The 27,012-nt window shown below is 44.5% G+C and overlaps 15 protein-coding genes across 15 annotated transcripts; 5 read left to right on the forward strand and 10 right to left on the reverse strand.

Annotated features, from left to right (window-relative positions):
* Positions 1-72: 72 nt before the first annotated feature.
* KUCA_T00004550001 (uncharacterized protein) lies at positions 73-885 on the reverse strand (the record flags this gene model as incomplete). The annotated part of the gene is made up of 1 exon (XM_022601297.1): positions 73-885. One exon carries the CDS (start codon positions 883-885, stop codon positions 73-75), a length of 813 nt encoding a protein of 270 aa, XP_022460557.1.
* Positions 886-1,086: 201 nt separating this feature from the next.
* KUCA_T00004551001 (uncharacterized protein) lies at positions 1,087-1,762 on the forward strand (the record flags this gene model as incomplete). The annotated part of the gene is made up of 2 exons (XM_022601298.1): positions 1,087-1,180; positions 1,236-1,762. 2 exons carry the CDS (start codon positions 1,087-1,089, stop codon positions 1,760-1,762), a joined length of 621 nt encoding a protein of 206 aa, XP_022460558.1.
* Positions 1,763-1,927: 165 nt separating this feature from the next.
* KUCA_T00004552001 (uncharacterized protein) lies at positions 1,928-4,225 on the reverse strand (the record flags this gene model as incomplete). Its single annotated transcript, XM_022601299.1, has 1 exon — positions 1,928-4,225. One exon carries the CDS (start codon positions 4,223-4,225, stop codon positions 1,928-1,930), a length of 2,298 nt encoding a protein of 765 aa, XP_022460559.1.
* A 252-nt stretch (positions 4,226-4,477) lies between these two features.
* KUCA_T00004553001 (uncharacterized protein) lies at positions 4,478-5,710 on the forward strand (the record flags this gene model as incomplete). Its single annotated transcript, XM_022601300.1, has 1 exon — positions 4,478-5,710. One exon carries the CDS (start codon positions 4,478-4,480, stop codon positions 5,708-5,710), a length of 1,233 nt encoding a protein of 410 aa, XP_022460560.1.
* A 125-nt stretch (positions 5,711-5,835) lies between these two features.
* On the reverse strand, positions 5,836-10,815 carry KUCA_T00004554001 (uncharacterized protein; the record flags this gene model as incomplete). The annotated part of the gene is made up of 1 exon (XM_022601301.1): positions 5,836-10,815. The coding sequence occupies one exon, from the start codon at positions 10,813-10,815 to the stop codon at positions 5,836-5,838; it is 4,980 nt and encodes a 1,659-aa protein (XP_022460561.1).
* Positions 10,816-11,910: 1,095 nt separating this feature from the next.
* Positions 11,911-14,079, forward strand: KUCA_T00004555001 (uncharacterized protein; the record flags this gene model as incomplete). The annotated part of the gene is made up of 1 exon (XM_022601302.1): positions 11,911-14,079. The coding sequence occupies one exon, from the start codon at positions 11,911-11,913 to the stop codon at positions 14,077-14,079; it is 2,169 nt and encodes a 722-aa protein (XP_022460562.1).
* Positions 14,080-14,082: 3 nt separating this feature from the next.
* Positions 14,083-14,560, reverse strand: KUCA_T00004556001 (uncharacterized protein; the record flags this gene model as incomplete). The annotated part of the gene is made up of 2 exons (XM_022601303.1): positions 14,083-14,457; positions 14,519-14,560. The coding sequence occupies 2 exons, from the start codon at positions 14,558-14,560 to the stop codon at positions 14,083-14,085; spliced, it is 417 nt and encodes a 138-aa protein (XP_022460563.1).
* Positions 14,561-14,764: 204 nt separating this feature from the next.
* KUCA_T00004557001 (uncharacterized protein) lies at positions 14,765-15,548 on the reverse strand (the record flags this gene model as incomplete). Its single annotated transcript, XM_022601304.1, has 2 exons — positions 14,765-15,170; positions 15,232-15,548. The coding sequence occupies 2 exons, from the start codon at positions 15,546-15,548 to the stop codon at positions 14,765-14,767; spliced, it is 723 nt and encodes a 240-aa protein (XP_022460564.1).
* A 495-nt stretch (positions 15,549-16,043) lies between these two features.
* On the reverse strand, positions 16,044-17,321 carry KUCA_T00004558001 (uncharacterized protein; the record flags this gene model as incomplete). The annotated part of the gene is made up of 1 exon (XM_022601305.1): positions 16,044-17,321. The coding sequence occupies one exon, from the start codon at positions 17,319-17,321 to the stop codon at positions 16,044-16,046; it is 1,278 nt and encodes a 425-aa protein (XP_022460565.1).
* A 773-nt stretch (positions 17,322-18,094) lies between these two features.
* KUCA_T00004559001 (uncharacterized protein) lies at positions 18,095-19,123 on the reverse strand (the record flags this gene model as incomplete). Its single annotated transcript, XM_022601306.1, has 1 exon — positions 18,095-19,123. One exon carries the CDS (start codon positions 19,121-19,123, stop codon positions 18,095-18,097), a length of 1,029 nt encoding a protein of 342 aa, XP_022460566.1.
* Positions 19,124-19,469: 346 nt separating this feature from the next.
* On the reverse strand, positions 19,470-21,044 carry KUCA_T00004560001 (uncharacterized protein; the record flags this gene model as incomplete). The annotated part of the gene is made up of 1 exon (XM_022601308.1): positions 19,470-21,044. One exon carries the CDS (start codon positions 21,042-21,044, stop codon positions 19,470-19,472), a length of 1,575 nt encoding a protein of 524 aa, XP_022460567.1.
* Positions 21,045-21,093: 49 nt separating this feature from the next.
* KUCA_T00004561001 (uncharacterized protein) lies at positions 21,094-21,426 on the reverse strand (the record flags this gene model as incomplete). Its single annotated transcript, XM_022601309.1, has 1 exon — positions 21,094-21,426. The coding sequence occupies one exon, from the start codon at positions 21,424-21,426 to the stop codon at positions 21,094-21,096; it is 333 nt and encodes a 110-aa protein (XP_022460568.1).
* Positions 21,427-21,772: 346 nt separating this feature from the next.
* On the forward strand, positions 21,773-21,985 carry KUCA_T00004562001 (uncharacterized protein; the record flags this gene model as incomplete). Its single annotated transcript, XM_022601310.1, has 1 exon — positions 21,773-21,985. One exon carries the CDS (start codon positions 21,773-21,775, stop codon positions 21,983-21,985), a length of 213 nt encoding a protein of 70 aa, XP_022460569.1.
* Positions 21,986-22,818: 833 nt separating this feature from the next.
* On the forward strand, positions 22,819-23,671 carry KUCA_T00004563001 (uncharacterized protein; the record flags this gene model as incomplete). Its single annotated transcript, XM_022601311.1, has 3 exons — positions 22,819-22,845; positions 22,893-22,967; positions 23,018-23,671. The coding sequence occupies 3 exons, from the start codon at positions 22,819-22,821 to the stop codon at positions 23,669-23,671; spliced, it is 756 nt and encodes a 251-aa protein (XP_022460570.1).
* Positions 23,672-23,720: 49 nt separating this feature from the next.
* Positions 23,721-26,960, reverse strand: KUCA_T00004564001 (uncharacterized protein; the record flags this gene model as incomplete). The annotated part of the gene is made up of 1 exon (XM_022601312.1): positions 23,721-26,960. The coding sequence occupies one exon, from the start codon at positions 26,958-26,960 to the stop codon at positions 23,721-23,723; it is 3,240 nt and encodes a 1,079-aa protein (XP_022460571.1).
* Between the last annotated feature and the right edge of the window lie 52 nt (positions 26,961-27,012).

Genomic DNA, 27,012 nt, shown 5'->3' on the forward strand with positions numbered 1-27,012 from the left:
ATGATAAAGAATATGACAACTGTACATTTGAATCGGGATCATTGTAGACTCTAGACTCTTTCCACAGTGCTGCTAACGATCATACACTGCAAGTAAGTAGAGATGCTTTACCAGCTCGAAACAACCCTCGTTCACCAAATCAAGATAAACTTCGTTTGGAGAGTTTACAGCGGAGCTCAATTGCTCCAGCAAGTCGGTTTCCAGATATAAAGCAACGTTCAGAACAAAAACACGGCGATCCTTGATACTTTTCAGTCTGTAAGGCTTGGAATCCTCCGAAGAGAAGTTCAACGCAACCACACACTTTCGTTTTTCGGGAAATCTCTTGAAAAACCATTTTTCTGTGGAGAACCTCAAATCCTGTATGTCCTTCGAAACATTGTTCTTATAGATCTCTTTCACTACCGAAGGTGTTGAGGATAACCAACTGACATCAGGCGTTCCCCTGTGATCGCTCGACAGCCTCGGCACCAATCTTTTCCATGCTTGTTTATGCTGAAACCTACCCAGAATCTCCATCAAACCAAACGCATACTTCACATTGGTGGAGTCTTTCTCTAGTAATGATGGTATCAATAATTGCTTGGTAGGATCTGTAGGAGATGCCTTCACCATGAAAGGTATCAGCAGGTCTCGCGGTATACGAGAGTTCGTATGTGCGGTTCGAGCAGATCGTGATGGTGAACTTAGTATCTTGGCAAAGATATTGTTTTCCAGACTGGGATAAGCATCTTTAATCTTTAGGTTTGGAGAAAGTGCTTTTCGTATTCCGATCCACTTGTCGAACGTTGCAAGCAAAGGGGAGTCTTCTAGTTTGATCTTGTCCTTGGGTATTCTGAACTTGTTTTTCGCCGAACCAACCAATGGAAACAATCCTAACTTCATATTACCGATCTTAGCAACTGCTGATTAGAAGTAAATGGTGTTGTTGATACTTTGGCCAAACAAGACAATCATCAGAGTGCGGCTCCCAAATTTTTCAATTGAGTGCGGCAGCATCGAAACGGGCTTAACTTTCAATTTCCTTTCACACAACAACTTAAGCTACTTGACCAGTTGATCTCTTCGAATGACCGACATTTGACAATGTTTGGAGCTTTGATGCGATATTCGAGATGCTATTCATCATTGTCTCGGCCAGAACTGTTCAAAGAGGCAATGTCGTCTATGGGCAGTCAAGGTGAGTAGTATGAACCAGTCTTTCTTGACCCTTCAGCCAACTAACCGAAATATAGCTATGATCTTGACCGCGCCGTTCAGGGGTGAAACAGTCGTGTCTCAGTTGCATGGAATGACCATATCATCTGTTTCGTCGCTATGCGTTCTCCCGGACCCGTTGGTTCAGTTCAACCTGCAAATTCCATCCATAACCTCCGCGACCCTTCATGACATTCCCCATTTCGCCATACATATAATGCCTCCTACCCAGAAATCCGTGGAAATTGCAAGGAGTTTCTCCAAGGGAACTCAGACCACCAAAGATGACCACGGAAACGTCATTCATACGAGACCTTTCTCTCTTATCCCCGAACACGAATGGACCAGCCACAGGGTTGACGATGAGTGCAGCATTCCCATTCTACGATCGGCAGAAAGAGTGTTGATTTGCTCAAAATGTAATGTTTTCGAGGTGCTCAATCATGAAATTTGGGTTGCCAGAGTCCAAGAGATTATAGTGCATGAGGAGTTTCCGGTGAAGACAGGAGGACTGATTTACTTCAACAGACGGTTTCACGGTGTTGGAGGCCAGTTAAAGGAATAGACGAGTCTTACGAATATTATGATACATCTTTACATCTTGAGTTTCTTTGGTAGATATTTATGGCATTAAATTCGTCAATTTGGCAATGCAAAATAAAGCACTGACTGCATTCTTCTCGGCTAGGTTTTGAGGGTTTGAGGTCTTCCAAAGTACCATCATTTTCTTCTATTTGAACATATGATTTCCTGGGCCATCATTGCTAGTCTTTGGCATCGTGCTGGCAGACAAAGCCGTGGTTGTAGTCATAACAGGTGAGAGAATCTGGTTGTTAACCTGAGAGTTCAGCGTGACGGTGCTCGCGTTGGTTACAGAAGAATAGTTCTCACCCACAACGTTGGTGGAACTTCTTTCCATTTTTGTGATTTCCCAAGCAAAGGCATTCAACTTTTGCTGTCTCTTTTCAGCACGCTCTTGACGGTGAGCCCGTCTCGCAGCAATATCATCAGTCTTGAAAGACTCCAATTTGTCCTCAATCTTGGCTACTTCCTTTGAAAGTCTCTCCTTGCGACCAACCAGTTTCTCTCTCTTTTGAAGCAGTTGAGCTCTCGTTGCTTCCAGCGATTCCACAGTGGTGGTCGTCTCCTCAATCTTGGAATTAAACTCAGCCTCAAACACCTGGAGAGGTCTTAGTTCGGTTTCAAACCTCCGTTTTCCATCCAGATACTGCTCGTTTAGTTCTGTCTCTCTAGAGAATAGAGTCATGAACTCTTCTTCGATCAAAGAGTTATCCTGATCCAGCTTTGTCAGAGTCTGTCTAAGGGACAGTATCTTGCGGTAGTTTCTTTCATCGGATTTGTCGTTGGAGTAGAGCTTTTTCTTCAGAACCTCGATTTCGTTCTTGATCACGTGAATCCTCTTACTATACTCTTTTCTAAACTTCTTCAGCTTCAACTTCTCGCGATTGACATTCGCGTTGGTTGTCAGCAAACTTTCCTGGAGCGTAGACAATGGAGTTGCCTTTTTCGATTGCGTCAAAGTCACGTTTTTGGAAACCGTGCTCACAGTGCACTTTGCAAGAAGAACCCTTTCCTGTGAGTCGTCAATGTTGATTATCTCCAGGTCGTATTGAGAAAGCGGAGTCAGACCTCCAACGATAATGTACTCCTTTCCATCGACACAGCCCGAGGTGACTTGGTACCACATCACTCCATTAACCCTCACTAGAATCTCTGAGATCGAGGCACCCAGAAGCTCCAGACCGATAGCATTTTCACCAGTGTAACATATGAAACATTGTATGTAGTCCACGAGGGATCTCTTGATTCCACCCTGAGCGACTAGAAGTCCTCCCGAACTGAAATCTGACTCCAACGACTCACCTGAGTATATATCTTGTCTCGAAAACATAGTCTTTGCAGCAGCAATCAGTGACCAAACTGGTTGTTGTTTGGGAGCAGCAGCCTTGCCTCTTTTGTCCTGCTTTTTTTGTGGAGGGTAGAATACGAGACTGCAATAGTTCTCGAAATTCTGGGCAACCACCGTCGAAGAAGAAGATATGTCATTGAGATTGCAAAGCTGCTGTTCAGATGGAAAAGAAGCTGGTGTGACCTGGTCTTCTTCCTCCTGGTCGGTACCGGCAAGAATGGAAAGTTTGGCACTAGCCACTTCCGAGGATACCTTCAGACTTATTGGCTTGTCTGAGTCCACAGAAGAAAAGTAGGTGAACGAAGAATTTGAATCTTCTGTATCTTTTTCCTCTTCATTCGTCGAGTCTGTCGCCGACTTCGAGCCTTCTCCTCTAGGAAAAGAGATCTTGGAGACGAAAGTAGAGTTGGCCAAATGGTCTAGAGACTTGCCAATATGACTAACAAAAACAAATCTTTGAAATGATGGTGTCACGTTTAACAGAACTGTGTGCACAGATAGAACTGAATGGGTAAAAGCAGAAAAAACTTCAAAAACGTAGAACAACTTGACGGTCCGCAGCCTCGTGAAAAACGTCCCGTATGAGGTCAGTTTTGCAGTGGGATATGTGAAGCTTTCAAGTGACCCATCTATTATGCTGAAGTAAAATTTTGTCCAGTTTTCAAGTAACAGAAACCCCAGAACAATGAACGTGGACATCAATGCATTGAATGTGTACTTGTTTTTGGTGGAGGCTAAGCTCGCCGCGACATAAGCCTTTGCCAGCAAATGAAGAATTCTGACAAATCTTGGCGATATAACTACCAAGATTGCCGTGAATACCGTGTTTATTGCCAGAGCTTTGAACATAGCATATGAGCCTGTTTGAGCCTCGTTATTAGTATCCACAGATGCAGAGCCACTGGAAGACTTGTGGTTATAAAACAGTGAAAGCACCCTTCCTACAACCACCTTGGATGGCCCTGACCACGAGTATAGCAGAAGAATGGGACTTAACAGCCAGGTTGGGAACATGATCAGTATGCACATAATCGCAAGCGTGTCTCTCAACGGCCTGGGCGAGATCATGGAACCTGGCAGAGCACTCGTGTCTGCCATCTCGAAGAGTCACACAATCGATTGAGAATATCAGGTATCTCTTCAAAAATCCTGCTTCAACAAAAACTCCTAGCAAATACAGTAAAGAACTACCATAAGAGTAGATCCTTCCAAACAAGTGTCAGATGCGGTTAATCCCGACTCTCGGATTTTTCCTGCTGGTGGACGACCTCTTGGTGACACTGGTGAGGCTCAATTTTTCAACGGCTTCACAGTGCATGAGTTTTCAAAGCTTTTTAACAACAAACAATAATGTCTTTGGAAGCTATTAAATTTGACAAGTCTGATATCAAGCTGTCGATTCTTGACCAGCTTTTGATTCCTTACCAAACCAAGTATGTGGATGTCAAATCGATTGGCGATGGTTACGATGTCATCAAGAAGATGCAGGTGAGAGGTGCTCCGGCCATTGCAATTGTTGGATGTTTTTCTGTGGTGGTGGAGCTGTACAGGATTATTGAGTTAGGGGAATTGACCTCCTTGAGATATAATATCCAAGATCTGGAGGAGTTGAAGGAAAGACTCACACAAAGGCTGGACTTCCTGATCAGCTCTAGACCCACTGCCGTTAACTTGTTGAATGGGTGCAACGAAATCAAAGAGTTGATGGTGAAGGCTTCCTCTGTCAGAGAACTCTATAATTCCATCAAGGAGTTTAGTGTGAAACTCTTCGAAGACGATCTGGTCAACAACAAAAGAATCGGAGACAATGGTTGTGATTACATCTTCAACGAACTCTCCAAAGAGAATTTCAAGGGCGAGTTTTCCGTCCTTACCATCTGCAACACAGGTTCTTTGGCTACCTCCGGTCATGGAACTGCTCTTGGTATAGTGAGATCCCTTTGGGCTAGGTCCAAGTTGAGTGGCGCTGAGTCGTCGGAGAGTTGGCTGTCTCATGTGTACGCCTGTGAGACCAGGCCCTACAACCAGGGTTCCAGATTGACAGCTTATGAGCTCGACTACGAGAAAATTCCGTTCAGCCTGATCACTGACAACATGGTTTCTTTCCTGGTTGACTCTTTGGTAAACGAAAGAAAAGATCGTGGTCTCCCCTCTCTTGCTCCCATCAAGTTCATTATCGTTGGTGCAGACAGAATCGTCAAGAATGGTGATCTTGCAAACAAAATCGGGACCTTCCAACTCTCACTCATTGCTTCCCAATATCCAAGCATTAAGTTTATTGGAGCTGCTCCCTGGACCACTATCGACCTCAATAAAGATTCTGGAGATGAAATAGTCATTGAACAGAGACCTGCGAACGAGCTCACTAGCGTAATGGGAGGGGAACTGGACGAAACAGGAACCGTCCTTCAGAAGGATGCCTCCTCCAAAATCAAGCTCACCAAAGTCAAATTGGCGCCAATGGACATCTCAGTATGGAACCCTGCCTTTGATGTTACTCCTCACAAGTTTATCGACAGTATTGTCACCGAGGAATCGTATCTCACCAAGGACTCCCAGGGTTCATTTACGTTAGCCAGATAGTGAAACTTTCCTACATTGATTACGTTAGGTTTTCAATAACCAATTCTTTTATTATTGGTTGCATTTTTAACAAAATCACTAATTTAACTGTTCTTTTCGTTTTCATCTTTTCTAAGCTTGGTAATCTAAAATCCGTTGCCGAATCCAGCTCCTGTTGGTTGAAATCCAATAGCAGGAGGTGGTACCAAGCCTGAACCATTGGTGATCAGCAGACGTTGACCAAGAATAGGTCCGGATTCTTCCTCTTCTGCCTTTGCCTTATCTTTTCTCTCCCTGTAGTCAGCGTATACCTCGTTGATCTTTGCCTGGTTCTCCTTGGCAATGGAGATCTCGTATGGCTTGATGTAATCGCTAAGATTGTGCAACCAAGACAATTCAATAACGACATCGTAGCTGATCAAACTGTAGCACGCGTACAACGTGGCAATGAAACATTCCTTGTTACCCGTCTCCACGAAGTAGGTCAAAAGCTCGGTGGCCACCTTGCTGTTTTCAGAGATGGCTGCTGTCTCAATCACATCCGACCACAACTTGTCTGTCTTGAGAATGGCAATGGCCTTGTTCCACTTCTTGTTCTTGCGGAATAAAACGGCAGCAATTTGTCTGAAAAAGATCAGCTCATGCTTCTCCAATCTTTCAGCAAGTCCCAAAGCATCGAACTTGTCATTCGACTCAATGACAGATCTCAAAGACTTGTAGTCTTCTTCCTCGATCAACAGGTCGTGATAAGCGTTGTTGACAACCGAATTGTTTTTCTCCAAGACGGAGATCAAGAATGGCTTGATCATTGGCAAGTTGTCAGACTTTTGGAAAATACGTACAACTCTTGGGAGATCGATTCTTGGGGTCAAAACGGCCAACAAATCGGTCAGCAATGGTGGATGCTCGTTGACGTAGAAGTTAAGGGCCTTGTAGTAGATTTCTAAGTTGGAAACCTTCACAACGATTTCCTTGAAAGAAGAGTGCTCGAATGCCGTTTCCGATCTCTCCATCATGGTAAGAGCAGCGTTGTCCCATTCGTCGTAGTGACAGTACAAGAAGATCAGTTCCGGCCACAAGTGAGCGTCCTCACAGGCACGCAAAACCTTTGGAATGTTCAATCTAGACCAGAAGAGCTTGAGATGCTCCATGGTCTTTTCAGGCGCATACTTGGTATACAAGATAGCCAACTCAGTGAACATACCCATGTGTGCACGCTCAAGACCAAGACCGCTCTCAAACAAAGAGATAAGCTGGTCGAAGTAGCCAAAGTACTCGTATTGCTTGACAAGGTCATCCAACTCTTCGGCATGAACAATCAAGTTCAAACCACATATTTGTGCCAATCTGAACTCCTTGTTATCAATACATGCTTCATTGACCTGCTTCCAGACAGAAATGTTTGAGGCCTTTCTAGCGCAATCAACAGCAGACTGGTAATCCTTCAGGTAAACAAGAGTAGAAGCCAGCTTGGAGTAACTGGAGATGTTACTGAAAATCAGCTTGGCGGCCTTGTAGTTCTTGTTCGCGTACAACTTGTCACCAATGCTTTCCAAGTCAGCAACATTGCTGAGTTGCAAGAAAGTTTCGATGTCACCCAGCTTGTCAAGAGAGGCGTACGCGTTGATAATAGCACCGTCAATCTTTGGCTCTCTGAGAGTTTCTCTAGCCATCGTGAGATATGGAATGAGCACATCTTCCTTTCCGGCATGCTCTGCAATGTCCACCACATTCTCAAAGTTGGATGGATCTTTGGCTTTGATGTACGAGTCAATAGCCTCTGGAATACGCAGACCGTTCAATTGAGCAGTACCCAACTGAGACCACAATTCAGGCTTGTCCAGTTTCTCGGCGTACTCTTCACCTCTGTCCAAAGACATGACATCCTCTACCAAGACCTTGAGGGCCTCAGAGCGCAGCTCAAACTTGTCATAGATCTCAAAGGCCTCCTCATAAAGTCCACTTTGAATGACTAAAGGAGCAATCTCCTCAGGATCGTAGGCGTCAAGCTTCTCAACATAGGAGCTGACTCTTGACTTGTCAACTTTGACAGCCGTCAAGATCAACAAACCCTGCAACGATGGGTTGTCGTTAAATGGAGATGGTTCCAAAATGATCTTCTCAAGCAGCTCAATCAACTCGGATGGCAAATCAGCCTCCATAAAAGCCTTGACAGCAATGGAGATTGGTTCTGGGTCTTCCTGTTCTGGAATAGCAGTGCCAACAACCTGGTCAACCAACTGTCTTCTGTGGATGTTGTCATTAGACAATACCTTCGACCACAACGTGAGATCAGACTTGCTCAACAGATATCTGGCTTGGTACTTGTACATGGCATTCTCATTGGTGATTCTGATGAGCTCATCATCATTCTGGCCCTTAGAGTAGGCAATGTAAGCAAGGTAGGGGTCTCTTCTCTCACAGTATTTACCGACAACAAGGGTGTCGTACTGGTCGTTCTCGGTCAAGAACTTCTCAGGGTTGTTGTTGGAGTCAATATAAATCTTGGCCAAGGTGTCATAAACAGCCTTGTCGGTACTTCCAGCTTGGAGAGTAGATTCTAGGAAGGGCAACAAGATCTTAAGTCTGTTTCTCTTCTCAACCTCCTCACAAAGCTCACCAATTGGAACCTGACCCAAGACAGACAGCAGAAGTGACTTGATGATTGACTCATCACAGTCAACATCCAAAAGACCAGCAACAACTTGTGGAGTCTTGGATGGGTTGACTTGCTGAACGTACACCTCAATGAACTTGAAGAATTGGTTTTTGTACAAGTAAAGAACCAAATCGTGAACAAAGTTGAATCTATCACAGACAATGATCAATGGAAGCTGATCTTCGAGCTTGGCCTCCTTCAAAAAGTTCTTGACCTTCTCACCATTGTAGACATGGTTGTCTCTGACAATTCTTTCAATCTCCTTGACTTGGCCTAGTTTAGCCGCAGCCTGGATATACTTCAAAACAACTTCAGGGTCTTGCGAGAGATTCACGATTGAAGCCAAATAGTAGTATTCACCTTCAACACATTTGAAGTCCTCAAAAACCTTAATTAAAGTGATTGGTCCAATCAGATCAGAATATTTCGTAGCAACTTGAATCACCACCTGCAAGTTCTGGGCCAAGTTTTTAGACAGCATCTCTCTCAAACATGAAACAGTTTGCTCGACGTTGAGCTTACCGAAGTAAGCAACGAGCCAGTCAGTTGGCAGAACATTGGCATGAACAATGACACGTTTGATGTCCTTGATGTCCTCATAATGTTCAAGAGCTCTTTGCAACAAACCGGCCTTTTCACACAAAGCAGCGATGGTTGGTCTGTCGTAGTGAGAGAACATGTTGTTTCCCAGAATTGCATCAGCAACTTGAGGGGCATGGAGCAAATTCAACTCGAGAACCCGGGTTTGCAAGTGACCCTCAGCAGGCTTATCATCCTTCAAAGCATCTAACAAAAAGGTGGTACCCTGCTGAATGTAATTCTGAGAGAAGAAAATGTCAGCCACAGTCTCAATGTTGAGATCAGGCTGGGTGGTCAGCAATTGCGTTGCAAACTCAGCAGCCTTATCAGGACTAGATCTAAGAATAGATTGAATGAGAACAGTGAAGTTTGGGTTGTAATTCGCCTTCTCACAATATGGGAGAATCTTGTCAAACTGGCCCAATTCTGCCAGACATGGAACCACTTTTGTTGGAATGTTTGCTCTGAGGTAAACAGCCAAGGCCAATGTAGTATCATAGGGCTTCAAGATATCACCCAACTCTTCGGATGAGGTCAACTTGTCTTGCTTCAGATAACCCTCCACGATGGAAGTCTTGCTCTGTTCCAAAGCACGTCTAGCGAGTTCCAGGGTTTCAAACTTGTTCAGAGATCCCTTACCAAGCAAGGTGACCAAGTATTGCAAAATCGGATGTACCTGGCCTGGAGCAACTTGAATTCCAGCAAGTCTGGAAAAGACCTCCGGAACTCTCAATTGCTCAGAGGAGGCAGCCACCTTGACAGCAGAATCGTAATCACCCTTGGCAAGTGCCTCATTGAAGCTTTGCATTAGCAAGTTCTCGGCACCTGGTAGGCCACCTCTGGAAGCCAAAGTCAAAGCTAATGGGACATTAGAGTGGTTCTTGATGATGTACTCCACGATTCTGTCTTTGGCTAACTCGACCGCCAGCACCTGACCTGATTTGCTGACACAGATGATACCAGTCTTCTCGTTGTATGGAGCAACTGTGAAAACCGGATCAGCAGATATACAGTTCAAGAAGATGTTGGAGGCAGTCTCAACCTCGTAGAGGTGCACAAATGCATGCTTTGTGAGCAGGTAGATGATACCGTACTTGTTGGAGATGTTGACCGCAATTGGGAAATCCTCGGGTCTTTCTGTTGGGAAGAAGATACTGGTGGATTGCTTCTTGAATTTTTGCTCAATGTCTATGATGTGCAACTGACCATTTCCGCTGGCATCTCTGTTACCAAAGGCAAACACGTTGCTGGTGGTTCCCTGGATGTCTACCTTACCGAAGTTACAGGCATGACCCTCAATAGCCTGGGATATGTCTCTCGACTTTGCGTAAAGTTGAATGTGACCAACAACTCTCCCTTGACCTGGGGCAAGACCCGTAACGGCAAACCAGGAGTTCTCGTCATTCGACACGAAACTGAGAATTTGGTGATTATCGAGACACGCGTGTTTGTCGGTCAGCCTGGAAGGGCCATTGTCAGTTCCATCAAAAATATCCCATGTGTACAAAGCAGACTGGGTAACGAGACCAAGAACTCTCTCGTCTAACCACTCCCAAAAAATCACAGGTTCACTGAGATTGAAAGACTTGAGCTTCTGCTTCGTCTGAAGGTTGAAGATCTGTAAAGTGGTACCATTGGCTCTCAAAGAAATAACCATCTGACTTGGGTGCATTATGGCATTGTCAGCAGTCATATGCTTCCTGGTCACTTGGTTACCATTTTTGAGATCGATAATAGCAACCGAATTTCCATTTGCCGACTGTTCCCTAGCACACACGTATTGATCTGATTCCAGAGTAGTCGAACCAAAATCCAACGAAGAAGGGCTGATTCCCAAAGACGTCAATTGAGCAACCTCAATGAGGTCAATTGGAAACTCATTCGACATTTCTTGAGATTGATTCGGGTACAATTGATGGAAAGGATCGTTTAGGGATTTTCAGATCGTTGACAAGGTCGGGATCCTTATCCCACCCCTGAGGTACGTGGCGTTAACAAATGTCGTGGTCGGGGCCATTCCGAGGAGTCGGATCCGTGCAACCCCGAAGATGGAGACAGCGATCGAGAATTACAACTACAAGACCATTATATTGCAAAAAAAAATCAATTAGCAATCACAGAACAGGATAGTATACTGATTTTACTAAAAAAACCGCAAAAAAAATGACGACACTGGCAGGACTCGAACCTGCGCGGGTGAAACCCAAAAGATTTCAAGTCTTTCGCCTTAACCGCTCGGCCACAGTGCCTTACATAGCAAAAAATACAGCGCCGATCCACCATATGGGGTGCATGGCGCAATTTTCTTGCATCACGCTAACATATACAGCGATTAAATTTATGCTTATTAGTTACCACTCAACTGGTAACAGAGGTAACAGACGGTGCAAATTATGATATTTCTCCTTTAATTTTTGTCCAAGCAATTATCTCATGGTTGAATTTGCGCTGGTTATCTGCGAACTGTATTATACCGTCTCGGTATGGCAATTTGGAGAATCTCATCTACAGTAGAAGCCAATGATCTCAATTGATTGGAAACCAAGGAGAAAATATCCATCGATTCAAAGGGATATGATGATTATACTCATGAAATGCAACGCCAGTAGTATACTTGCCTCACATTGTTGTGCCCGTGATACTGAACGCGCGTTTCTCACCACTTAAAACAGCATAGGTCAGTCACTTGCTAGGCCTTCACCAACAGATTGATAAACATGTATGACTAACAAAGTTTCTATCCAACCACATGAATTCAGAACAAAAATCAAAAATTGGCGGTGAATTTTTGCACGTGCTTCCATAACAAAAACTGTAAAACTGTCAACTCTCAGAAGCGCGGCTTAGAGCCCGATTGGCGATGAGCTCTCGACGTGTGAAAATTCCACCAGAATCATATCTCTTCTTTCCCCAATCTCAGACATTCGCTGGATGATTTGAGGCGTTGATATATATCGCAACAACTCTTTTATCCAATTCCACAATGGCCGTTGTATATAAGAAAGGAACCCAGAGAACATACCAAGTCACTACACCTTCTCCCAATGACATAGAGTCTGTGAAGCTCACCACCAGAGAACGGTTCACGTTCCTTCCTCTGGTGATATTCACAATATGGATCCGCACATTCAATCTGGACTATCCCGACTCTGTCGTCTTTGATGAGCTACATTTTGGTGGGTTTGCTAGAAAATATCTCATGGGAGAGTTCTTTATGGATGTGCATCCTCCGTTGGTGAAACTGATCTATGCGGCGATTGCCCATTTCAACCATTATGACCTCTTCGACTTCGATTTCGGAAAAATTGGTCTAGCATACAAGGACTCGAATACTGGAGAGCTTCTGGCTCCTTATGTTTCAATGAGAGCATTTCCTGCTCTGTGTGGTGTCTCGCTGGTTCTACTCGCATACCACACTTTGAGATCGTCTGGTTGTAGACATTTTGTCGCGCTTTTTGGCGCTTTTCTTGTCGCCATTGAGAATTCCTTGGTTTCACAATCCAGATTTATACTTCTTGATAGCCCACTGCTTTTTGGGATTGGAATCACGGTTTACGCATTCAAGCAGCTGGAAATCTCCGTGCCTTTCTCAAGAAGGTGGGACAGATACGTCCTGTTCACTGGCATTGGGCTTGGGCTTTCGATCAGTTCCAAATGGGTCGGTTTATTTACCGTTCTATGGGTTGGAATTTGCACTCTAGACCATTTGTGGTTGCTCGTGGGTGATCTGGAGGTTTCCCCAAAACAAATCGTGAAACACATATACATCAAGCTGTACTACTGGATCTGCCTGCCTTTGGTGATGTATCTCATGTGCTTCACAATTCACTTTGCATTTTTACCCAATTATAGTGAGGGAGGTTCTCTCATGTCCACAAGATTCCAAGCTGGTTTATTTGGATCCAATCTTAACAACATTGACAGTGATATCTCGTATGGCTCTACAGTGACATTGAGGCACTTCAACACTGGGGCCTATCTCCACTCACACAACCATACGTATCCGAAGTCTGGAAATCAACAGGTTACTTTGTATGGGTTTAGAGATCTCAATAACCAATTTTTCGTGGAAAAGACCGAGAAAAGCAACATTGGCGAGTTGGTGAAAAACACCCAGTTTTTGAAGGACTCCAGCAAGTTGCGTCTGTTCCACAATACCACCGAAAAATACCTTCATGTCTCTGATTTGAGACCACCTATAAGCGAACAAGAATATAACAATGAAGTCAGTGTTATTGGAGACGCTGAATTTCTGGGGACTGTGGACGAGAACTTCCAGCTGCAGATAGTGCAAGAGTATTCCAAACCAGGCGAGGCACAGAAAAAGGTGAAGCCAATTGACACAGTATTTCAGTTGAAACATCTGGGAACGCAATGCACTCTTTTTGCACACGATGTCAAGCTTCCGGCATGGGGATTTCGCCAATTGGAGGTGACCTGTGTTGAGAAACCAACCTTGCTGAACACACTGTGGTACATTGAGACGAGTTCACATCCACTTCTGGAATCCGCTCAGAAGGTGGAATTTGAGCCAATGAGCTTCTTGGAAAAGCTCTGGGAGCTTCACAAGGTGATGTGGAGAACCAACGCAGGATTGACGGACTCGCACACTTATGCGTCAGATCCTCTGTCTTGGCCCGTTCTACTGAGAGGAGTGAGCTACTGGGATAAAGAGAACAAAAACATCTACTATCTCGGAAATTTTCTGATTTACTGGACGACGACATCGTTGATAGTAGTATACATGTTATACAAGTTCGTTAAGGTTGTCACTTTCAATCCTTTCAGATATGGCCGGAGCGTGAAAGTGGACCAGGACGAGACCAAATACGATTCACAGGTTCTGTGCTTCATTATTGGTTGGTTTGTCCATTTCGCACCCTCTTTGATGATGAAGAGGCAAATGTTTTTGCACCACTATTTGCCGTCTCTGTATTTTGCGATTCTCATCACTGCTCAGACGTTTGAGTTCATCATCTCCAATGCCAAAAAGCTGGGGTATCTCGTCATGATCGTGACCGCAGCAGGATGTGCTGTGGTGTTTTATTCGTATGCTCCGATCATATATGGACTGGATTGGACCAAACAAGGCTGTGAGGAAATGAGGATTCTGGGATCGTATGATATCCCATGCGGTAACTATATCAATTGAACGTCAAACCCTCGTCTCTGCTATTCCACGCGATATCTGTAGAATTAGCTCGTTAACCCATTCCAGTAGATCATCTTTCGTCTGTATCGTCTTTTTCTTCTTCATTTCCACATCGTATAACTCCTTCTCCAATTGTAGTATCCTATCCATCTGCTCCTTCTTGGTGACACCCACACCAGGCAAGGTATCAATGATCGTGAGAATCTGCCTTGTTTTGAGTATTATGTCTGAAGCCAGTTCGTTAATACTCTCAGTGAATTCGGCATTGGACGCCGGATGGTGATTCTGATCCACCAGCTTTGGATCCTCGGCATTCAGCACGATAGCATCGTGATGTTGGTCAACATAGTTGAGAGCTGCCGAGAACATGTCAGTCAACTTTGCGATAGATTGTCAGTAAACTCGGGTCAAAATTTACCAAATGAATGGTATGACTTACCTGATCCAAACATATCTGAAGTTGAGTCAATCTGTCTGCCATTTGGACGGTTGCGTTAGAGCTGAAAAGTCGTTATTTGAGATAAGGCTGGAAATGGAAAGCCAGATGTTCACCAGCTCCGATGCCTGCTGGGAAGCGCACGCGGCTCTGCTGAGACTTTTAAATTAGGACCCGATAAATTGGCAAAATAATCCGAATTTTGGGCGTTTTTTTGCTTGATTACAAATATGCTGACCTATAAAGCTGCTATAAATTGTCTTCAACATCAACTCTGCTGAGCATCTCCAACAATTGTCTCTTCGAATCGGCCAGTCGCACCAGACCGGCAACTGCCTGCTGAAAACTGGTCTGGCTCTGTCTCAGCTGGTAGGGAACTAAAGCTCCAAACATGTTCACCGGATTCGTGCGTTTTGCGGGTACTGTGCTGTCAATTTCGGTTGTTTCTGGGGTCGGAGAATCCGACTCCACAGTCTTGGAGTTCGTTTCGATAGCAGATGTTCTGGCAGTGTCCTCGGGATTTTCTGTTTTTTTTTGTCTTCTTTTGAGTGATGTAGATTCAGGTTGTCTGTGAGTTGATTCTAGCTTTTCTGTTTGCGAAGCCTTTTCAGAAACAGGCTCTACAGTTGTGATCGAGCCATCTTCGGTGATTTGACTATGGTCTGTTAGTGATGAAAGCTTAGAAAAGCTTGTCAAAGCAGTACAAAAATACTCACACTCGTATCTGGGCGTCAAACTCTCTCTCGTCATAGTAATCTCTTCCAAATCGTATGCCCGTGGTGGATGCATAATTAGCTCGACTCAATTGAAGAAACCCATTGGATAGATAGCCTGAAACTGACTCGGCCTGTTTTTCATATTCATCAATAAGATTCAACACGTTGATCATCAGATTATCTTCCTCAGGCAGATCCAGAGTGGTTTGGGGTTCGTAATCGAGAATGTCCTCGTTGGAGGGTTGTGCATGGGTGCTCGATGTGCTTAGCGATAGCCCAGCAAGGGAGGTGGACAAATCAGAAACAGAGGCAGTCATAGAGAAAGATGTGATAAAACTCTTGGAGTTTTCCCGCTTTTAACAATACCACAAATACCGAGTTCAGACTAAATGGAGTGATGATTCAGAGTGTTAATGGTGAGCATGTTCCATGGGTGATATCCAGATGCGATGAGCCTGCACTCTTTACAATCTCTTGCGCCATAGTTAACAGCCTTAGTTATAGACTTGGAAGCCAGATTCAAAATATAAATTCAAGGCAAAAAGTCAGGGCTGCAAATATGGCAAATAGGTACAAAGAATATATATATATATATATAGATAATTTAGGCCAAATAGGCCACAGCTAAATCCATATGTCACAGCCAATAATCGAACCTCTTACTGCAGCACAGTTAGTACAATATGAAACCACAATCAAGGTCTAAACGGAGTGAAAAAATTATTTTATGAACATAAAAAACGCCATTGCTATAAAAACTATCCAGGATTGATTGAACCAATCAGATAGACTCAAATCGTTGATTGTCTTGGCTAACATGCTTCCAGCCCTGGAAGAAGCATGCTCTGCCTCATTTTCAGCTCCTTGGTATCCAGACCAAGTCCTCTGAATGCGGTAACTACATCGTCACCAGTGGCATAAGATTTTCTTATAGACTCCCTGTTTGTTTTGGAGAATTTTCCGGCATTGAGTGACATCAATTGGGACGCGTCCTCGTCCACACCGTTGAGAGTGGATTGAGTGTATGAAGCTGGGTCTAGAGTCGTTGTAGAGTCGTTGAAAGTTTTGAGTTTTGCTGGAGAGTGAATGTTCTCGTAGATCCATGATTGTCTCACAAAAAAGTTTGAGTCTGGAGAATTCCAGGGGATCGTTTCCGTAGGTGGACCTGGCAGACTTGGAGTGTGCATGAGCTCGCTAGGTGCTCCGAACGAAGAGACCTGCGACTTGGGAGTGGCAGATAATGTCTTTGGAGGAAATTGGAAAGTTGAAGCATCATCCAGAGACAATGAGGCGGATTGTGCGTGAGTTTTGGAACACGCCATGCGCACCTGCTTTTTCTCAAGTTCCCTCAGACTTTTCAGACTGGCCTCGCTTTTGTGGGTCGGCTGGTACTCCACCTCGTCCGTGACAGAGGGTAGTCTGGATGACTGTCTCTGGTGATATTTGGCCTTGTCATTGGAAACAGCAGACGAAAGTGTCGAGTTAGAGGCCGATCTGGTGAAGAGCGAGTTCGACGACGTCGACGACGTTCTCGTGGGCGCTGCTGCAGAGGCAGAACGGTTGTGGGCACCAAGTGAGCTGGTGGCAGTGTGTCTTCTCGAGCTGGAATATCCCGTTGGAGTCGTTCTGAAAGACGAATATCCAACCTGTTTTTCGTCTATTTTCTGCTGCAGTCTGAGCTGCTCCAACTCTTCAGCAGTATGGTTCTGAGGAAACGCACTTTCCAAACCAAACGTCGTCTCCTGGTCGATGTGAGCCACATGACTGAAACCAAAAGGTGTGCTGATAAAGCAAGTCTCGGGCTCGGAGGAATTCCTCTGGTTGATCTTATTAAGACCATTTTTCAGGCGAGCCATAAATTTGGTGCTCTTCTCAATCCTAAGGCTCTGTCTCTTAGGCTCAGAGTTGGCAGCCAGATTGGTCGGCAAAATATCCAGATTCCCAAGATACTCCTGGTTCTTCTGCGGTTTGAAAAAAGTCATCAGCTTGTTTTTGGAGTGCGCGTACTCGTCTTCGGTTCCCTCCGAGTCAAACCACAGTGATCCAGTCACCAACTGTGGGGAAGTCTGCATGGTTTCAGCTGTATTCATTGAAAAACCTCAATTCGCAGCGCTCAGCAATAAAATCACAAATATTCACAAGTAGCAACAGAAATAACACCCAAAAACTAAAAAAAATCGTCTAAAGTGCAGATCAAGCCAATATATAAAACCCTTCAAAGGCACGCGTCCAGATCCCATGCCCATCTCTCCAAAGGCCTAAAACGGCTGCAGTAAAGGGGCCTGCCACGACGCGTCCAAAGTTTCAGGCACACCCCTTCACGGCTGCAGAGATGCGTTAGAGTCCTTTGAGCTGATTTGATTTAATTTGGTTAAGTTATTGTGCTTTTTTCCTAAAGGGGATAAATTACGGTTGAGCATACCGATGCTGCGCTATTGTTTTTGGCGAATGAGGTGAATGAGAGGAAAATGGGTGTAACGTAGCTTGGTTCTAGAATGCCAAATTCCGATGGTTTCTGCCAGGGGTATATCTATCGGGCGATGGGGGCAGCAAGTGGGAGCGCTTAACGAGTTTGACGAATCTTAGTATAATGGGCATGAATTGTGGAAATAATGTACGTATATATTGTGAAACCCAGGAGGATTTAAAAAAGAACCGAATGCAGAACCAAATATTTAACCAGTTACGAAACAAGTCACAAAACAGGTCGCAAAACAAATTATAAAACAAATTAAACCCCGAAACCAGCTAAGCAAACATCTATTGCTTTTTCTAGCAATTAGCCCTTTCCAGCCATCCCCAGCTAGCGCGCACCCAAATAAAAAAATTGAAAATACCGAAAAATCATCTAAATGCACCATGCCTAAACGGTCACGGCATGAACAGGACACTCATTGGGTCCCTTACGTTCGAACCAGTCCATAATGCATTTGTAATGGAAAACGCACAGACATTCCAACCGTCCAACAGTGTCCCCGGGATTGATATCCTCCAGACAAATCACGCACTCCTCTGGTTTGGGCTCTTCGAACTGCTCCTTCTCATCGAAAGCAAGGGGCTTGTATCCGCTCATCATGCTGGCACTGCCTTCTCTGGATGCTGAGCCGGCTGGCTCAGCCTGGGTGATAGTTTCCACTGATGTTGATGTTTCTGGGTTTATCGTGTTGACACTGCCACAGATAGTAGAATCAATGTTTCTCGAGGGACTCTTACCAGGTCTGTAACCTGTGCTGGTCTTTGGTACGGTGTACACCAACATCCTGTTGATCATCGACTTCCGGGTGGCATCTGGAGATCCGGAGAATTCTGCATTGGTCAAACAATCATTGATATGGGCTTCCTTCTCCTCTTCGGTCAACAGTGAGATATCTACCGCACACAATGGACACAGACCGTCATCAGCGTCTGAGGCCACAGGAATGGGTCTTGCAGAACTGGAGGATTCTGCTAAAGACTCGCCAGTGTGAATGCTCTCTTGGCTGTTGCCGTGTCTCAGTCTCACACTCCTCACGCGTGAGTCATCCTTGATGTACCCATGGGGCGCAGCTGGAGCCGGTGGCTCGTCCTGCTGTGAGTGGATGCTCCCCTCAGCCAGTGCATTGCGAAGCATTTCCAGCTCGTTATAACATGGACGACACGTTCTGTGCGGAACATGTGGTGATTCCAAGAATATTTGCGAAGGAGGGCATACCACATACGTTGATGACAGGTACTTGGTGAATCGCGAAGAACAATCCGCACAAACTACTCTGCCACATTTCCGGCAATGATGCTTTCTGTAGAACAAAGAAAAAGGAGTATGACAAATGCAACAATTATCGGCGTCTTCGTCCGGTTGCCAGACGGGTACTCCTTGTATAAGAGGCGAATCTGTTGTGTGTGTTGTGGCCATGTTTCGGAACTCTGACGAACCAAAGGAATTTGCAGACCTAAATCAAACTGAATCACTCACAGTCACAACACTATGGAACCTAGCAGCGTCCTCGGTATGTGTCACTATTCTGTCTTTGTTTGTGACCTGTTCGGTAAAACTCCGGGCAGAAAGAAGGTTCTGGGGAAATTCGGGAATTTACTCCCTCTCCAGATCGTTCAGTGCACTACTCAATCTTATCTAGACGATCTGATCAGGTATGAATTTACGAATAACATGCGAACCAGAACCAAAGGAAAAACACCATTTAAAGAGCAACAAAATACACACTATTGTGGAGAGAAAGCAAATGACAACGTTAACAAACTCAAAAACTGTACATCGAGCCGCCTCGGAACTGGAACTCAGACAGAAGCTGCTGTACACTATCGCTTTTGAAGTTCCATCCCAATCTTTCAGAGATTCTGATAGTTTTCAACCTCGGGAATCTGTTTTCTGCAATTGGAATCAGTAAATCATCTGGGTCGAGCTTGAAGCCTTGTCCCAACAATCCACTGGAGTCGATACCCAGAGATCTCAGTTTCTTTAAAGACCCGATGGATGCCAGGATATCATCGTCAAACGCTTCGCGGCTGAAGTATTCAACGTTGATGTTCAGGTGGATCAGATTAGGACAATAATACAAAACTTTGTCGAGACATGTTGCAGAAAGTCCGGGCATCGGGTAATGGATAGCCAGATGGGTCAAGTTTGCTCCAATCTTCGAAAGGAGCGCCTGGATCCCTGAGTCACTGACGTAAGGACAATGAGCGAATTCAAGCCACGAGATAGTAGACGGGAACGATGATTTCATGAGAAATGAGTTTGATATTCCTCCTGAAAGTCGTAAATACCATAGACTCGAGGGCCAATTCATCTCAAAATCCTCGCAAGATATAGAAGCCCTTGGAAAAGACAATTGCTCCAAGTTCGGCAAAGTCTTCAACGACTCGAACAATTCCTTGAGGTTGACCGTTTCCGAAACCAGACCAAGATCAAGTACCCTGATCTTTTGGCATTGCTTAAGACTGATCAGAGGAGACACCCCGAAGCTCGTTTGTGGTGCGACGAATACTTGCAGGTTTGGAGAGCATCTCCTCAAGAGCTTGGATATGTATGAATTCTTACCTGCCTGGATGATTGTGGAGAGATCCAGTTCCCTCACCATGGGACAAAGCGTTTTCTTACTTTTGTGTGATGCCATTGTATCCACAAACGGTTTGAAGTTTTGTGATGTCAATTTCGGCACTGCATAAATGTCTGGTATCAGTGCGTGGTAGAACCTCTTGCTCAGCATGGTGTATTTGAGGTGGCGTGGGTTTGGAGTGAGGCTGATTATGTGCAGTATTATCTCAAACGGAAGTTTCATTCTGTTATTTGGTGAACTTGAATGCGACAAGCCTTCCATGCTCTTGGTGATCAGTTTAACGCCATCCTCTCCTTTTCCTTGGAGGGCGATGCGTAAAACATCTATCTTTTGAGAACCGGCAGAGGTCCAAAAATGAGCAGGTGTCTGGCTCTGTGCTTGCAAGTTCACCACAACCTCAGCATCAGCTTCGGTTTCTTCGTCTTCATCGTCCCCAGTCTTCTGATCGTCACCCTTCTCCGAGGATCCATATGTGTACCTCCGGTACGGAGGACGGATCTTCTTTGGTCGTCTCTTATTGGCTATTTTGGGAGTGAAAATGCAAGAAGTGACCCCACCAAGAAGAACCAAAAACAAATGGATCAGAGAAACGGCCACGTAAAAAGAATGTGCTTGAAAAAGGAAGAAGCATAATAGCTTGAAGGTTCTTGATGAATTTGAAGGTAGTCGTTTGTCATCCCAAAATGGCAATTTGTAGAGGCACATACTTGCCCCAGACTTGAGAAATGGTCTGAAAATTGGGAAATTTATTGGCATATTCTCTTCCAGCAATGGCACAATTTCTGGTAATATTTATCGCATGAACTCATATAGCTGCTTCCCTTTGGTGTGAGGCCTTTTGTTCCAACAAATTTTCAAGCATTTTCAAAAAGATCCTGTCTTTCACCATCTGCATGATATAAGCTGGGGAATTAAAGATTAGCGTGATGACATGGTGGACTGCAACGAAGGCATTCCAAGTTCTTTCAGCTGTATTTCGCAGATTGTGATAGTAATGTGGACGACTTTTGGTGTTATTTGCAAGTCTGATAAGGCTATCAGAAAGAGCACTGACCTGATCTGCTAATCCCAGATTGAGTGATCTCAGCTCTGCCAAACACAGATTCTTCTTCTGACTATCTACCAGTGCCTTTTGCATGCTCTGTTTTTGTCTGATTTCAAGCTCCTGGATTCTCTGCTGCAAAATAGCAAAATCTGAACTGCTTACTGCTGTTTGTGTTGGAGTTTCCCTTTCGTGATCTTTCTTGGGGGAATCATTGGAAGAACTAGCTTTGGTTAGTATCGCATCTTTCGCACACCAAATTTTCTGTTCTTACCTCAGAATATACCACAGGGATATAGCTAACATCGGTCCCCACCTGGAAAACCCATTGAACCGCCAGGAGTGAACAGCCCATCCCCAGAAGACACCATAACATATAAGAATCACTTTACGTGCAAGAGAATAAATCAACGACTTTCGGCTTCCAACAAAGGTTCCCGCAATGTCCCTCATAGTTCTGGGGCTTAGGATGAAGTACATGGCCATTATCCATGCTGTAATTGACAATATCACAAGAAACACGAAGCCGCTTTCTAATGGAATGGTACTTATCATCCAACAGATCAAGATGGCATTCACAAGAAGACTGGAGCTCGACGTGTATCCATGCTCAATTGCCCATCGAGCACTTTCTGTGAACAAAGTAGTGACTTGAACAGCAGTGTTGTTGTTTGCCGTGGGTGACATCTCGCGTTGAATTGAGGCAGAACTTCTCATATTGGATGTCCCATCAACCGGCGAATACGCCTCCTGTCTTTTGAAATTTCCAATCTCGGAAACGAGAGAGGATGCTGGTGTCTCACGCATACTCGTCACAGAAACTGAGCTCCATATATTTGAGTTGGCACTTGAAGTCATAACTCATGAGGTAAAGGCTGTTGATCTTAAAAAGGAGGAAGTACCGCGCGTTCTTCAAGCTATCAACCACTGAGCCGCACGACCTTTTCATCAAATTACGATAAGACAAGCCAAAGTCGTTGAAAAAGATAACCAGACCTTACGTTTTAATGGAAACTTATTCAGTTCAGTTATATTTTTACATGTGCAAGAAAGCTGTCGCATTCTTTTACTTTGGATTAAAAAAAAAATCACGACCTCGGTGAGGATCGAACTCACGATCTTGCGATTAACAGTCGCATGCCTTAACCAGCTTGGCCACGAAGTCAAAAACGACTGTTTTTGCTTAATTCTGAATAGCAGTCATTGTATTGGTTGATGCACACATTGTTATTCTCTCTAACTCGATTTGAAGCTATTTTTCAGGCATAACTCTTTTTAGAAACCAAATTTCCGATTTCTGACAGGCTTAAGACCATTTCTTCTAGTTCCATAAGCCAACATATATTCGGTCTGGAGAGTCAATTGTCTTTTGGAAATGGCAAATGTCTAACTTTGAGGGGTACACGCAAAACCACCCCGAGCAAATCAGGCTGAACTGTTTCCATCAAGTGTACAACATCCACAGTAAATAACACCATTGCAACTCCGATGTCATTCATAAGATCTTCGTCCAAGGTAGGTATTGAATAGCCCTTTTTTGACTGTTCCTTACTAACCTCCAGCTCCAGTTCATTGCTTGCGGGATCACTGCAGGGGCAGTTTCTGTATTCCCTAGCTCGCCCATACTTAACGATTCGGTAAGCATACTTTTCAATAGTTTCTGACTTGTTCCAACTAACAATTGCAGAAACGCAACTTTTACGGAAGCGATGAACAAATTGTTCCTGTTCCTGGTACCGTTGAGGAAGCTACTGCTTCCCAAATCGAACTGTTACGCTCGGGCAAGATCGTAGACGGTGTATCTGTGCGTTCCTCTACTCTCCTCGAGGATGCTTTCAAAACTGTGAGGGAATATTCGTTTGCCTACTACCAAGCGGCCGAGAATGCCCTTTATGATGCAACTGGCAAATACTATGCTGCAGAAAGGCATGTGACATCGTCATTATCTCTGCTTCACAATAGGAAAGAGGACCTATACCCCAATTCTCTTTACATCTTAACTGCTGCTTTGGGTGGGTCAATCTTTGCAAGAAGGAGAAACATTTTGCTGAGGGCTACGCTTCCTTTGGCTTTTGGACTTGTTGCGTTCAAGGTGTTGCTACCAGAGACATTTGCCAACACTGCCAGGTTCACGTTGGCTCTTGAGAAGGAGAACCTGCCGGCTCTTGCTGAAAACCAGGAATTATTGATTACTAAAGCAGACGAGCTTGTCAAGAACGTTGAGAATGTGAGTCAGAAGTCTGTTGATACTCTCCAGACATATACTCAAAAGACAAAGAGATTTATTGGTACTTACACTGGTTTAGATGTTGACCAAGAGGTCTCTAGCAAGAAGAATTAGACAGCTATATATTTCAAGCCAGAGTGACGAGATATATTAAACCATGATTTTAAATTTTAGCAGCGGATTCAGATTCCGAATTCGAGTCTGAATCTGAGTCAGTTTCGTCGTCGTCGTCAGTATCAGTATCAGATGCTGACTCGTCGTCTTCATCTTCCTCAGACCCCGAACCATTTTCCTCGGCATTGGGTAATTGTTCAACACTAACTTCGTACCCATGAACCTTCTCGAGATTTTGCCTCAGCGCGGAAGACTTGGCTGGGTTTACGCAAGCAAAAACTGTGGAGGTCTTGCTCTCAAATAACGGCACGAAGTACTTGGTAAACACTCTCAACAGATCCTCTTCAGTGAGCTTCCTCAAATTTTTCAGAAGGAACTTGTTATACTCGGGACCTCTCTTAACGAGTGCATCATCAAAGAACTTGTAATATGCAGCCGTGTAGTAGTTGGACTCGCTATTTGCAATCCCATTCACAATCGAGCTGATAGCACCATTCATGGACATCCTGTCGATTTTAGTCTTTCCTGAAGAGTAGTCATTCACAATTGTCTTAGCCACCTCAAAAGCCTTTTGTGCGTCAGCTCCTCTGTAAATGCTGAAAACCAGCTGGCCATGCTCTGGCTCTTTGTACACGTTAGCTCCATATGCCAGACCAGTTCCTCTGATTCCTCTCCAGAAAGGACCCTCCACTGCCTGTAAATAAGCTGCTGCTAGCGAAATAGCAGGTCCATCAGCGTGAAGATAGTCTGTTGGTATTCTGTGCACAGAGTGCAAGTACGTAGACTCAGAGCCTGGTGCCTCAATAAGGTATGCTTTCTTCTCCAGCTTCAAACCAGCGTCTGACAAAAAGTTGAAGGATCTAGGAATTTCCTGGAGGCTTGTCGAAGTATTCAGTGTCAAGAATTTAGACCACTCAGACACTGGATTTTTGATATTTTCAACCTCTCCAACGATAAGAATCCGCATATTCGATGGCTCAAATAGTGCTTTTCTCACTGTCTCAAGCTCAGCCTCAATCTCTGAATATTTGCCATTCTCAATCAGGGAAAGCTTTTCCTTCCAGAAATTTTCCGTGAAAAGAAAGTCGGTTGACTTCTTGGTGGACCTTTCCGTGAACACAGTTCTAGCGAAAATGGAGTCCAGCATGTCAGTTCCACTTCTCTTCAGATCGGGTAATCCCTTCACCAGTTTCTCCAAATATACACGGATACGAGTTTCGTCAAATTTGGTTTGATAAAACAACTTGTAGAACCAATCGACCGCATTTGAATACTTTTCTCTTTGCACCACGATCTCAACATCCACCATTTCATCGAGATGAGACTTGTACGAGAGCCTCATGTTCGTTGATACTGTCTCTTTCTTCAATTGCTTCACAACCTGTTCGAATGGGATCTCAGTACCATCTTCAGTCACCAAAGGAAGAGAAAAGATGCTGGACATCACGTCCAGGTAGGGAAGCAGTTCTGTCGGAACTGCTGTGGAGGACAATAAGACATTCACGGCCAAAAACTCACTAGGAATGCGTTCAAAGTCGAAATACAGAGGGAGATTCTTGGGGCTGTCTTCTTGAATGTGTTTGTAGGCAGGGTGGGCTCCATCCTGTGGAACATCCTTATTCAACCCAGCCCCAACGGAAGTGGTGATGTTGAAATGAATCTTTTCTGGATCTGGTTGTCCAAATTTCAGGAGTATCTCGTCTGGGATTGGAGCATCGTTCATTTTCTGTGCCTGCTCAAGTCTCTTCTTGAGCCTTTCCAAACCTTCCTTTCCGTTGACCTCTTTCCTCTCCTTGAGTAGCTCCTTATTGGTCTTTTTGAGTGTCTTGTACAACTTCTCGCTCGGTTTTCCAAGCAATATAGCACATTTATTCTCAACAAAGTACTCGTTCAAAGCAGCACACCACTGCTCAGCAGTCCAATTGTACAGTTCGTCAAGCTCCTTGAGATCCTTGGCCAGCTTTGGCAAATCCGAGCCGTCAACATTTCCGTACAGGAACTCCGATATCGCAATATTCGAGAAGATATCAGGATTAACCTCCGCAGAATATATGAACTTCAGTTTCATTTGATCTAGGACATCTCTCACACGAACAAGGTCGAACTTTTCAGGCGCAGTGTGCTCCTTAAGTAATGACAGAACGCTCTGACTCAAGTCGGCAAGCTTCTCAGTAGGAACACTGGAGAAATAAAGGTTCAGTCCTGTTCTAACAAAGTCATCAGTGTAGTACTCAACACTAACCGCAAGTGGATTTTCAATCTCAACAAAAGCTTTTCTCAAAAGAGCAATTGACGAGTTGGTAAGATACTCTCCGAGGACATCCACAGCCTGGTTCATAAGCAAATCCATTCCATCAGGTCCTATCCATGCGAGAAGGATTTCACCACTGCTTTCATCTTTGTCTGGGAACTCCACTGTCTCTGTGATAGAACTGGACGGAGGCAGGTCAACAGGTGACTCGATGAAGGGTCTCTTCTGTGGAATAGTCGATATTGGGGGCAGTTCGTTGTCAAATTTCTCCATTATTGAAATAAGTTCATCCTCATCAACAGAACCAGTCAAGATGATACACAAATTGTCAGGTCTGTACATGCTTTTGTGGTAGTGACGGATATCATCGTTGGTCAACGTCCTGAGGTTCTCAGTAAGACCTCCCGTTTCCGATCTATAACCCGATTTTTTGTATAAAGCTCTTTGAGATGCAAGGGTGGCCAAAAAGGATGAGCTGGTCTCGATAGCCTGCATCTCACTGAAAACCACACCTTTTTCTTTGGCTTCCCCGTCGATATGGTAAACCTCTGTATAACAAGCATCGTCTGTGAGCGTAGGGTTAAGAACGTGATCCAAATATATAGGCAGCAACATCTTGAAACCATCCCATCCCGCAGTAGTCAGGGTATATACTGTCTGATCGGTTCCTGTCCAAGCATTGGTGGAAGAGTAGGCCAGATTACCCAGTACATCCAGCAGGCCCTTGTATGGGTACTTTTTGGACCCCATGAAGATAAGATGCTCTAAAGTATGCGGACAGCCGGAATCGTTGTGAATCTCAGTGGCAACCGCAAAGTATCCATTGACTATGGGCGAAGCCTGGTTAATGTAAGTCACTTGGAGACCGGTTCTCGAAGACCTCCACTTGGTGATACTCGTGGGTGCATAGTCAACCTTGAACGAGGTCTGCTTGCTGAGACCAGATGCAGCTCCGGCGCCATCAAATATTTTCTCAAACATGCTAAAATTTCTTAAACTCCCAAACGAAGATCTGCCCCAGATCAAGCCTTTCAACATACACTGAGCAAGTCTTGTGTAGAAGCGTAGCTGTTCTTACTATTTGTGTGCC

Source organism: Kuraishia capsulata, genomic scaffold (genome assembly GCF_000576695.1).
Source record: "Kuraishia capsulata CBS 1993 genomic scaffold, Kuraishia_capsulata_scaffold_5, whole genome shotgun sequence".
NCBI lineage: Eukaryota > Fungi > Ascomycota > Pichiomycetes > Pichiales > Pichiaceae > Kuraishia > Kuraishia capsulata.